Consider the following 12,479-nt stretch of genomic DNA (forward strand, 5'->3'; position numbering starts at 1 on the left):
GAGGGCCTCATCTGATGCCATCAAAGTTTACTGCTTGGTTACAACATATAGTTTATACTACACAGCCTGTATTTCTGTATGAACCTGTGGTAATGCATATTCCTATTAGGCTGCCAACAGCCTGCGAAACGTTTATGGAACATGGACAATTTTTCAACATTCCCCAAACTTTGCAATAACCTGGTTTTGACTCACTTGCATTTCTGATGTAGATGATTACCTACAACACACAGCTTAGTTATTTGTGGTATGTTTGTCACAAATAAATGCGGGCTTTTTGTAGCATGTGAGAAAATGTTTAGGCTCTTGGATTGATGTGGACATGGAGAAGGTTTATATTACTTCCACCAACCACCAGAGGACGGTAGAGGTTATGAGTTTGCCACTGCCTACACGTTTGCCCAGTCACCTGAAGGAATTACATATTCTCTATTGATTTGATTTGAGTCTCTCCCAAGGATTTATCTGCTGTTTCTAGGGAATTTGTTTTCTTTAAAACTGATTACAACCAGGGCCCATTTTTGTATCTCACATATTTAATGAGCAAATTTGCATATTGCACATACCTTAACATATTTTATCTTTTTATACTGATTATTTCTTTTCAGGTGGACTCAATTCCACATATTCATTGTAAATTAAGTTGTCAAAAATATCATTTAAATGCCTTGTGAGTGATGTAAGATAATCTAATTTGCATATTCAAGATGGCCACCAACCACCAATAGAGTAATGAGAAAATTCTGAGTCTACTGTAGGAAAACGTTTCAGGCAGGCGTGTGTCTAGAATGACTTTTCTGAGTATTTTGATTTAATATTGAACACGCATTGGCTGATGCTGCCAAAATGTTGAGATGATGTCTCAAAGTAGTGATTAAATATTGGTTAGAATCAGGTGTTGGCTTTAAACATTGTCCATTAGTCTCTTTCTAGATTTTCCTTACATTGTGTATTGCTGAGCTGAAATGTTTGTGGCGTTAGTTCCTGTGATTGTTTTGTCTTTAGAACTTCTGCATGTCCACATAAATCTATGAGCCTGAACATTTTCTCACATTCTACGAAAAGTTGCCATTTATTTGGGATAAACATACCATAAATAATTGTGTATTGCAACCAGTCATCTACATTGGGATATTGAGGACATTTGTGTTATTTCATTTTTAAACTCATGTAAATCTATTATGCACTTAAGCTGACTGTAGAATCATATATTGTTTTTCCATTTTTCCAAAAAAAAAAAAAAAAGATCACTTTTATCAACACAATTATTTTAAAGCAGTTTTCCTTAGCATTTACAAAGCTTTGCAATTGGTACTCCTGGTATGGTGTCACGAAAGACACACATAGGAAAAATTTCTCCTTTTTCCACCAACAAAATCCTGTTCCAGCAGAATAATATGATTTCTGCACAGTCACTATTTTAATGCACTGAATATTTTAAACTATACAAAATAGGTTCAACTTTATATTTTGTATTTTAACTATAAAGAAAGACACAAAAGTCACAATTTTCAGAAGTTGTTATTCCTGTTTATTATTTTTTTTTTTGAGTTGGTTTTTAAAATAGCTTGGGCTTTTGCACATTTTCTTTTTAAATTGAAGATCCAAACAGTTAATCCTTCAAAGATGTGGCTCAGAATGAGATTAGCTGCATGACAATCAGCTTGTTCTTCTGTAAAGATCATTTTGATCATGGTTATTTCAAATGATTGTTATGTAATGATCAAGCCACAGCTGTTTGAATCGTTGTGGGTTACTCTGCCTACATTTTTGAGATGGACCCAGACTTGATTCCAAATTAGCTTGAAGCAGCCAGCTCATCCAGGGCATCCTGAAGCCTGCCAAGAACACAAACCAAAGATTTTAACATTAAAAAATGTTGATATTTTTCATCTGGAACTTACTTGTGAACTTCAGGATGTGAAAAACCACAAAACCCATCGTAATAATGACATACTTTCACCTCTCTGCTACTCTGTGCAATGCTTACTTGAAGTCTCCACCATCCAGGAGGCTTTTGTAGGTGGATATTTCTGCCTCAAGTTTGGTCTTCAAGTTGAGCAGTGTCTGGTATTCTTGGGCCTGCTGCTGAATGTTGGCACGCAAGTTAGTCAGCTCCTCCTCCAGATGGACAATAATGTTGTTGTACTTCTCCATTTCCATGTTGTTACGTAGCTGTGTGTTATGTAAGGTATCCTCCAAGGAGGCTTTCTGATAAAGGGTTAAAAGAGGCACAACAGTCAGCCGAGAAATTATCAGATAAGTTGCTTTCGGAATATGGAAGACGTTTAAGCCTTCGGCAGTTATTCATGACAGAATTATGTTATCATTGCTTACTAGGTTTTGTTGGGATGCAAGTTCAATTTCCAGGGTCTGTATCTGCCGAGCTAAGTCACTCAGCTCCACCTGGGCTCCCTGCAGAGCTTCTGTGTTTTGTGATACCTGCACCTGAACGTCTGCAATCTGATGATGACATGCAGAAATTCTGTTAGCATGGAAAATAACAAACAAACAAAAGAAAAACAAAACAAAAAATAAAAGGAGTCATATATGAGGGCAACAGAATTTTTTTAAGCCTGACCACGAAAAGTAGGGTGTGGTTCTCCATCTTTTGCATTTTGAGAAACCAGCAATTCTCAGTATTGCACCCACACAATTCTCAAGAAATGTTTGTTTCTCAGAATGCAAAAGATGGAGAACTACATCCTGCTTTTTCTGGGTCAGGCTCAAAACATCTCAGTCTCCCCTTGTACTTTGTTTAATTTAGTCATTACATTTTCAGTTAGCTTTATATTCATTTAGGTTCAGATTCTGATTTTTTTTTTTTTCTGGGCTGTTAACTTCAGTTTTTTAATGCCCAGTTAACTAGCTTTCCAGATAATTAGCTTTCACTTTGCTTTTTACCCAGTTAATTATATGTTAACTATATATTCATTTTAGCCTGACTTAGCTTACAGTTAACTTTATATTCTGTCAACTTTATGTTGTTATTTCTACAGTTGTTTCGCTTTCATTTCGTTTCAGTAAGCTTTACATTCAGTTATATTTCAGTAGGTTTTATAGATAGATTTTGTCTAGCTTTGTATTCTGTTAATTTAATGCAAAGCATTAGTTAGCTTTCAGGTAGCTTTCATTTGTGCAATGGTAAGAATATTTCAGTGAAGTTTCACGTTTTTTTTCATGCTCCCATGACGAAATGAGTCAAATTTTCGTGATTTTTTTTTTTTAAACTCACAATTCTGAATCCTACTCCTACCCCCAACCCTAACCTTAACCATAACCTAATCTTACTCTTTCCCTCGACCCTAACCATAACTACCCCGACTCCTCCCCGCTTCTCTTTTTATTTTGTGTAGCCATCACGGAATGAATTAGAATGAATTCGTGCTGCTGTGACGAAAAAGAGGCGCTTTTCATCACAATATCACCAACCAATACATTAATGTATATTTCGTGCTGCTGAATCATGACTTGCCGTGAGACTGGGTTGAATATTTCATGAGGTGAAAGATGAATTGTTACATTCAACGAGCCGTGAAAAAACATTATTTGTATAATAGCTTGTTTACATCCAAATAACTTTGTATTGTGTTTGTTTTATATTCAGGTAACTTTATAATCCATTAACTAGTTTTTAAAGCAATTTGCTTTACATTTACTGTGAAGTTAATTTAATATTCATCTTGGTGCAACAATAGTTAAGTCACTTGCCTCACAGCAGAAAGGTTGTGGGTTTGATTTCATGAAAGCCCAATTCCTTTCTTTGTGGAGTTGTGGAGTTTTGCTCAGTTTATGGGTTTTCCCCCCACAGTTCTAAAATGAGCAATGTCAGGCCTAAAATTTGTTTTATATCAAGAAAATTTCTGAGTCTGCAGTGATAGAATTGCCAGACCTGTCAGATGTTTAAATTTAAATTCCAACCATATTTGTAGTATTTGGCATTTGTGTATTTTGTGCAATATAAGATCTTTAATTGCAGTTCTACATCATATATTTCATCACACTTGCACTACCTGATTTTCATGCCATCGTTTCAGGTCCTCTGCATTCTTCATGGCAATTTTCTCATAGTTGGCCCTCACATCCTCTATGATCTGAGACAGATCCTGACCTTTGGGAGCATCAACATCCACCTGCACACCTGATTGGGCGATCTGGTTTCTCAGCTCCATCACTTCCTGCAGCATGTAATGAAATGCTCAGTAACCCATTTACAGTTCTGTTAAAATGAGTGAAGACATGATGAGTGTCTGGAAGTATTGTAACCTCACATTGTCATGGTTCTTCTTGAGGAACACTAGTTCTTCTCTAGCAGTTTCAACCTCATTCTCCATGTTTATCCTGTTCATGTTGGTGTCATCAATGACTTTCTTGAGTCCAGCGATGTCAGCCTCCACAGACTGGCGGATTGCCATCTCATTCTCATACCTGCAAAGAGTCAACAGAGGCCATTGCTGTTACAGATACAGTCAGTGTGTATTCACTGTGTAGTGTGTGAAAGGTGACAAAATGCAAAACAGCTTGAATAACACGCCACATGCAAAGGCTGAATATGTAAAGGAACACACATTACTCTGAAAACTACATACTTTACTTTGAAGTCATCAGCAGCGAGACGGGCGTTGTCGATCTGGAGGGCAAAACGAGCATTTTCTCCAATCTTGTCAAAAATCTGGACAGATGAAAGGGGATTCATGTTAACAACAACAACAAAAATTGACAGTTGTTATCTTTTGGTTCCAATAAAACTGAACTTTCAAATCTCATTTCCCTGTAATTTTTCCTGTTACAAAACCTGTAATTGTTGTAATCAGGTGTTTTTTTTTTAAATACTAAACACTAATCACTGTTCAGCTGAAATATAAGACTGGTCAGTTTTGCAGTGTTGTGCTATTTCTCCAGACCCACTGAGCACAACCGAGACCACAGCATGGCTGAATCCACAGTAATGCACTGAAACAAATGTTACCACAAAACTGCAGAACAAGAAAAGAGGATGTTTCAGTGCCAAAGCAGAATCTGTTTTCTTTTAGTGCTCTTGGAAACATGGGTTTCTTGTCTGAATCAGAGCACTTTTGTCTTTTTCTCTTCTTTCCACCCACTGTTATGCATTCTCTCTCTCTCTCTCTCTCTCTCTTTGAATGTGATTGTAGGATAAGATACTGTAGAATTTTACTGATCTGACAAGAGATTGATTGTGTAAGATTTATGATCTGAGGATCCACTTCAGTTCCAAATGCAGAAGGATGGAATGCAAAATATGTTTTAATATAACCAAGCTAATTTTTTAAATAAAAATCCAGAGGTCAGAAAACTGGATATAACTGTGTTTGGTCAAACATTGTTCATATTTAGACTCCAGTGCATTGTGTGCAAGATAACCCAAGAGAGAGACAGGAGCCAAATGCATAAACAATAAAATCCAGTGAAACACACATTATATTTTTTTGCCACCACAAGTGTGATGTGAAGCAATTGCAGTTTTATTTGTTGTTCAGTGAGGATTTGAATTAAATTTTCACATCTATCCTTTTTCCTCCGTGTTGGGACAAAGTCAGTATTCTGGAAAAGAATGTGACATTTGATTCCACTGACTGGAGCTGATTGTTGTACAGGCAATGCACGCGCACGTGCGTGTGCATGCGCACACACACACACACACACACACACACACACACGAGCCCTGCTGCAAGTGCAAGATCCTTTGTGAATGCTGCCACACATCTGGTTCATATTGCAGCCTTCCTACACAGAATCACCACTTCCTCACTGAAGTGTTTGGAAATGCCTGTTGAAGGTTGTTTGCATTCTTTTCAGTCTGGATCTCGTGATCATGATGATGATGCCCTTGTGTTGTTGATTCATTTGCGGAAGTTCTGTCTAGTTTGTGGTTGGAGTTGGAGTTTTGGTTGGGTGGGGTTAAGGCCCATGCCACCACACCCTTCATTCTTTTGGGTGAAATTTGATAACCAACAAAAGAAAAGCTGTCCCACTCGGATTCCTTTGTACCTCGTCGTTTGTCTGCTCCCTAGTTTTGCAACATGTTTAACATGTTCTGCCTCACTCTGCACTTCCACATTTCTGTTTGAATGAACATTTGATTCATTTTTTGATACTTGCCTGCTGGCGTAGGTCGTCTATGATGGGCTCATACTTGCTGTAGTCTCTCATGTCAGGACCTCCCTTCTCCAGGACTTCTCTGATCTTCAACTCCAGCTCCTTGTTGGCTTGTTCCAGGTTCCTCACCGTCTCAATGTAGTTGGCCAGGCGGTCATTCAGGTTTTGCATGGCTCCCTTCTCATTGCCCAGGATCCCACCGCCGGTTCCACTGCTACTCATAGATACTGTAGCACCTGCGTTACCACCACCAAACCTGGCACCCACACCTCCACCCACTGCACTGCTCAGCTTGAAGGCTGATGCTGACATGATTGGAGCACCATAACGCATACCGGCTGTAGAGATGGAGGAGACACGGGCGCCTTGTCCACCAGCACCTGCATAAGTGCTGAAAGCTCGGTGCACGGGTTGAGAGCGAGTGTACGAGATGCGTGTAGAAGATGTCTGCTGCCCGCTGGCTGGTCTGTAGCTCATTTTGGAGAAGACTCGGAGGCACGGCAGAAGATGAAGAGAAAAATGAGATGTGGAGGCTCACTGCTGGCTGGTCGAGAAAGTGACGCTGGCAGACGGAAGTGGGGAACTTATACTCCTCCTAAACCTCCCTCCATGAATAATCACAGCTGGTCTCTCAGACCCTGCCCACTTCATCACCCCACACTTCTCTTCCTGTTCTCATCTCTGCTCTCTCTCTCTCTCGTGTTCATTCACCCGCATGTTAAGTTCTGTTCTGCAGGGGTTGTCCAAACACAAATGAAGCACATTAGGTTGTACAAACACGGACATTTGATCAGCTGCAGCAGTAGCTTTATTTTACCAAGCAGAAATTACAGGAAGGATAGAGAAAAGACTAAGTCCACATGTACATTAGTATTTTCCACCTTTTATTAAAATAAATACAACCCCAATTCCACTGAAGTTGTGACTTTGTGTGAAATGTAAATTAAAAACAGAATATAATGATTTGCAAATCCTCTTCAACCTATATTCAATTGAATACACAACAAAGACAAGATATTTAATGTTCAAACTGATACTTTTTTGTTTTTGTATAAATGTCTGATCATTTTGAAATGGATGCCTGCAACACATTTCACAAAAGCTGGGACTGGGGCAACAAAAGACTGGGAAAGTTGATGAATTCTCAAAGAACACATGTTTGCAATGGCGGTCCTAGAGTGATTTACTCCCCGGGCGAAACCCCCTGTGTGCCCCCCCGCGCACACTAACATGGCCACCACCTCCGCCCCACCACCCATGAAAACACTAACTTCGTCCAGAACACCCACAATCCCACAAATTAACTCACAACAGCTATTTTCAAGAACAAATTTCCGGTTTTAATGACTACTGCAATAACAAACACAAAGAAATTGGCACAGTCTAATGTGTCATCATCCATGGACATATCTGCATTGATCATCTCAAAAGTTTGCAGGAGGGCATCATAATTGTTTGCCACAGTGCTCACTATCCGTGATGTGAAATTCCATAGAGTAGGAGCATTTCTGGGCAACCTTGAGCAGCCTGCAGACTCAAGAAAAGATTTTGAGAAAAATGTGGCAAACTCAGAGAGTGATGCAAAAAATATTCTGCACTCAGATAAGCATTTAGTCCCCTGAGACAGAACCAGATTCAGTCTGTGTGCATAGCAATGCACACATTGCACTGGGGGCTATTGCTTTAACTTTGGCCTGCAAACCATTGCGAGCTGAAGCCATGACAGCAGCCATGGCTTCTTCGTAAGGAAGACTATCAAATGGCTTCGCCAAAATCCGGTCCACAACATTCAAATTGTCTGCCATTATGTGCAGCTTGCTACCTAGCTAGCTCGCTAGCTGGGACTGGCGCGAGGCTAGTGTGAAGTGTGTCCGTCTGTGAGTGCTTTGTGACGGTGGAGGAGCTCAGCAGCACCCGCTGCTCGGTAGGGACAGAAACTGCGACAGAAGTCAGAAAGAGTGATAGAAGTCAGTCTCCAAACACAAGCAGCTACAAAAAAAAACAAAAAAAAAAAAACACCAGAAATAGAAGCTCGATTTGTCGCTAGTCGTTTTTAACAAAGAAAATGCCACTAAGAGGATTAGAAAAGTCTCCGGTTCAACTCAGAAAAGAATGAAAATGCTCCCACGGATGTTTACACCAAAAGATCGCTGATTCGCTCATTTCGCTGTCAATTAAAAAGGGATTCAGCCTCAGACAGATCATCCAATCATCATGTAGAAGCTGAGCGTCTGGGCCAGCCGAGGCCAGCCCACTGCCCCATAGACCCCCAGACATGCTGAGCGTCCGATGGGCGGGACAAAGCCCAGCATTTATCCAATGACTCGTCTCGTTTCGCTGCATGCTTTCTGTCGCTACACTGTTTAAAGCACTGTGAAGCTGCGGGAATGAGTGAGAGGGAAGCTGTGTCGTTATCAGTGATAAGAAGCTGATTCTGAACAAAAGTTGAGCGCGTTGTAACCACGAACCCCCCTGTCAGGACAACCCCCCCACCCCGGTTTTTTTTTTTTTTTTTTTTTTTTTGGACAGGTTTTTTTTTTTCCTGCACGGAAAATCTAATCTAATTTAATCTACTGGTTAGTGATATTATGACGAAAAGCGCCATATTTTTGTCAAGGCAGCACAAAATCATTCTAATACATTCCGTGATGGCTGCATGAAATTAAAGTGAAATGGGGGGGGGGAGGGAGGGGGAGGTTATGGTTAGGATTAGGGGAAGGAGTAGGGTTAGTAATAGTGAGTTAAAAAAAAAAAAAACCCGTCAGGAAAATTTGAATCATTTCGTGACAGGAGCACAAAAAAAAAAAAAAAAAAAAAAAAAAGGCGAGACTGGGCTGGTGATGCCACCATCAATGCTGAAAGGTACATCCAGGTTTTGGCTCAACACATGTTGCCATCCAAGCAACGTCTTTTTCAGGGACGTCCCTGCTTATTTCAGCAAGACAATGCCAAGCCACATTCTGCACGTGTTACAACAGCGTGGCTTCATAGTAAAAGAGTGCGGGTACTAGACTGGCCTGCCTGCAGTCCAGACCTGTCGCCCATTGAAAATGTGTGGTGCATTATGAAGTGCAAAATACGACAACAGAGACCCCAGAATGTTGAACAACTGAAGTCGTACATCAAACAAGATTGGGAAAGAATTCCACCTACAAAGCTTCAACAATTAGTGTCCTCAGTTCCCAAACGCTTATTGAGTGTTGTTAGAAGGAAAGGTGATGTAACACAGTGGTAAACATACCACTGTCCCAGCTTTTTTGAAACATGTTGCAGGCATCCATTTCAAAATGAGCAAATATTTGCACGGCATTAAATATCTTGTCTTTGTGGTGTATTCAACTGAATATAAGTTGAAGAAGATTTACAAATCATTGTATTTTGTTTTTATTTTTTCATTTTACACAACACCCCGACTTTGGGGTTGTAAATAAATAAATAAATAAATAAATGTGTCCACACAAGTACTGTCTTAAAAAATATCTCCATCTGCATGAAAACGCAAGTACTGCCAAAAGCATGCCAAAGCAACAGGTGGTGATGTAACTCTAACTGTATAGCCAGATTGGATTAGAAGCCTGAAAAAAGAAATAAACAGCTCACTTGTCCTTGTCTACATGTAAACACAGAAACAAGAGTCTCTGAAAAGCTTCCCCTGGAAGGAGTTTTGTAAAAGCCCAGTTTTCAGTGACCAAAAACATGCATGTGTGTGGAAGAAAGGCACAGAAAATGTATGTTTTCCAAAATATCCATGTACATGTGGAAAGGGCCTCAGTGATAAACATATGGCTGTATGCCTCATAGCCTTTATTTGGAATACAGTTAAAAGTGCAGCATATATATAAAATTAATGTTTACTTCCTTCCTTCCTTCAAAATTCATAAAACCTGGGCACAACTGTATCGGTAATGTCTGCATTTGCTGCATAGTTTCCCGGTATGTAGACAACCAGACCCCAATATAAACATATTTGGTTGAGTTTGATATCTAAGCTAAACAGAAAGAGTGATAGCAGCTGCAAAACTGCACAATAGTCCATTTTTGGGAACAGAATTTGCTACCCCCAACAACTGACAGAGAAGGACAGAGGTCCGTGATAACACTTGTCATTTTTGTTACGTGCTCAAAAACATGATAAAATTCTCTCAAGATATGAGGCAGTATTGTTGCAATCTATGCTGCACAGTCTACAGAGCATAAATGCATTTTGGGGTGCATCCATTGATATGTGTGATGATTCAGTCGGTGTGAGCACCTATGCACCATGCACATAAGATGCAGCTGGTTCAGCTAGCCTTTGAGACAGACCTCACACACAAATTCTTGAATGATTGGAAGGACAAGGTCCTTAGGCGTGTCCACACCGTGACATGTCATATGCAGCACTTTTAAAATTAAGATAAAAACTGTGCACTTTGACTCAAACTGAAAATTCTGTGTGTGCTCTGTTTGCTGTGAGCTGATAGTAACATCAAATAAGTGAGTTTTTAATTTGTTTGTTTAGGTCAGCAGTCTAGATTCTCATTTCAAACTGTGTTTAAAGTCCAGACCCCCTGTAAGAATTCCTTCCCTTCAGTCATCCACCTGATGTCCAGACAGTCTGTGCCAGCCAACTCAAGAAAACCAGGGTAAAAATATGGTACAAAACAGACTTATTAAAGTTTTGTATTTTTCCATGTAATTTGATTTCATTGTTCAGTTTTGTTTTTATTTCATTGCATTATGATCCACTAATACATAGTCTTCTGAATAGATGTCAGTAAGTAAGTAAATTTTATTTCTATAGCACCTTTCACAGATAAGACATCACAAAGTGCTTCTTGCTTTTGGCTGCTCCAATTTTTGTTCAGGATCGCCACAGTGGATACAGCCAGATCTGCATTGGTATTTGGCACAAGTTTTACATCGGATGCCCTTCCTGACGCAACTCCAGTTTTACCTGGAGAAACACACACACACAGCTTCTGGTGTTCTGAAGAGGTCTCCTATCCAAGTACTAACCAGATCCTGCACTGCTTAGCTTCTGAGATATGACAGGTTCAGGCTTACACGGAGTAGATCAGCTGCTCACAAAGCAAACAAGTAAAATACATAAAATACAGAGAAAAAATACACTTAAAATACATACATACATAAAAAATGTAATACACAAAAGTGTAATACATACATAAAATACATTTAAAACAATGATATTAAAACAGGAAAACACAATAAAAAGAATAAAACAATAAAAACACTTCTCTAACTAAAAGCCAGTTTAAAAAGAAAAGACTTTTAAATACATCAAGAGTGTCTGGACAGGGAAAGAAAGAGGTAGAGCGTTCTGCAGCCTAGGTGGTACTACTTCAAAACAGCAATCACCTCACATCTTAAAATGGGTTTATGGGATCACAAGTAACGTCTGACCTGCTGATCTCAGACTGCGGGTCATAACATGAAACTGCATGGAAGAAGTAGAAATTGGCCGAAAAAAATGCGAACAAAAGAATGAAATGTGGAACCGCGAAACATTCCACCTACTGTCGGGAGGGACACGTGGTCGAACAGGCACGCACGATACTACGGCAACAGTTTGATGCACACGTGCATGTGCAGGAACACAGTGCGAGCACCTGGAACGTGTGGCACCACATCGCGCCGCTGTTGTGGGGGAAAAAACCACACACGCCAAAAAAAACCCAAAACACCACAATTTCTAATATTTAATCCCTTTTATCGAGTGGACAATACAAATATTATCCTTCTGTTCCACTGTATATGAACCATGGTCATAGACATACATTCATGAAATGACATGAATGAAGCAGTGCGCTCTTATCATGTCCACATCTGCTGGCCCGGCATGTCCAGCGAGTGGCGCATGGAAGGACACCGCATCACGTGGGTGTCGTGAAATTCAGATTGCCACCTGACCTGGCACAGCCTGCCGATGTGCGCGCTGTGCGGTCACTACAACCCATTGCAAAGGCGATATATGTTTTTTTATGTATTTCCACGTGAGGACAACAACCACACTCATGCGCCTCACGGTGGAGAGTTGTAAGGCCATGTCCTTCATAACACGGTGCGTGTTCTCCAGCTGTGACTTGCAGGTCCACAGATCTCAACAGCTGCAGCTTGCATGGACACGCCCACCTTTTCGATCAGTGCACAGAACAAAGTTTCACTCTTTGTTTGTTCTGTGATTTTTTATTTTAGTTATTTGTTATTTAATTGTATATGTACTTATTGTAGTATTTATTTATATACTTGTTCTGGCTGTGTTCTCTGTGTTTTTAATTTAACATGTCACGTGTGCAGTATGCACTGAGCCGTCATTTCCAGCTGTCAGTGAGTGGCTGGCCGGTGATCATCTGAGAGGCGCC

At 40.0% G+C, this 12,479-nt stretch overlaps 1 protein-coding gene across 1 annotated transcript; it reads right to left on the bottom strand.

The window, feature by feature from the left end:
* Window positions 1-1,766: 1,766 nt before the first annotated feature.
* On the bottom strand, window positions 1,767-6,739 carry LOC117507205 (keratin, type I cytoskeletal 18-like). Its single transcript, XM_034167020.1, has 7 exons — window positions 6,121-6,739; window positions 4,590-4,672; window positions 4,272-4,428; window positions 4,014-4,178; window positions 2,338-2,463; window positions 1,991-2,211; window positions 1,767-1,838 (listed from the first exon to the last, which is right to left on the bottom strand). The coding sequence occupies exons 1-7, from the start codon at window positions 6,592-6,594 to the stop codon at window positions 1,799-1,801; spliced, it is 1,266 nt and encodes a 421-aa protein (XP_034022911.1). The 5' UTR covers window positions 6,595-6,739; the 3' UTR covers window positions 1,767-1,798.
* Between the last annotated feature and the right edge of the window lie 5,740 nt (window positions 6,740-12,479).

Source organism: Thalassophryne amazonica, chromosome 3 (genome assembly GCF_902500255.1).
Source record: "Thalassophryne amazonica chromosome 3, fThaAma1.1, whole genome shotgun sequence".
NCBI classification, from domain to species: domain Eukaryota; kingdom Metazoa; phylum Chordata; class Actinopteri; order Batrachoidiformes; family Batrachoididae; genus Thalassophryne; species Thalassophryne amazonica.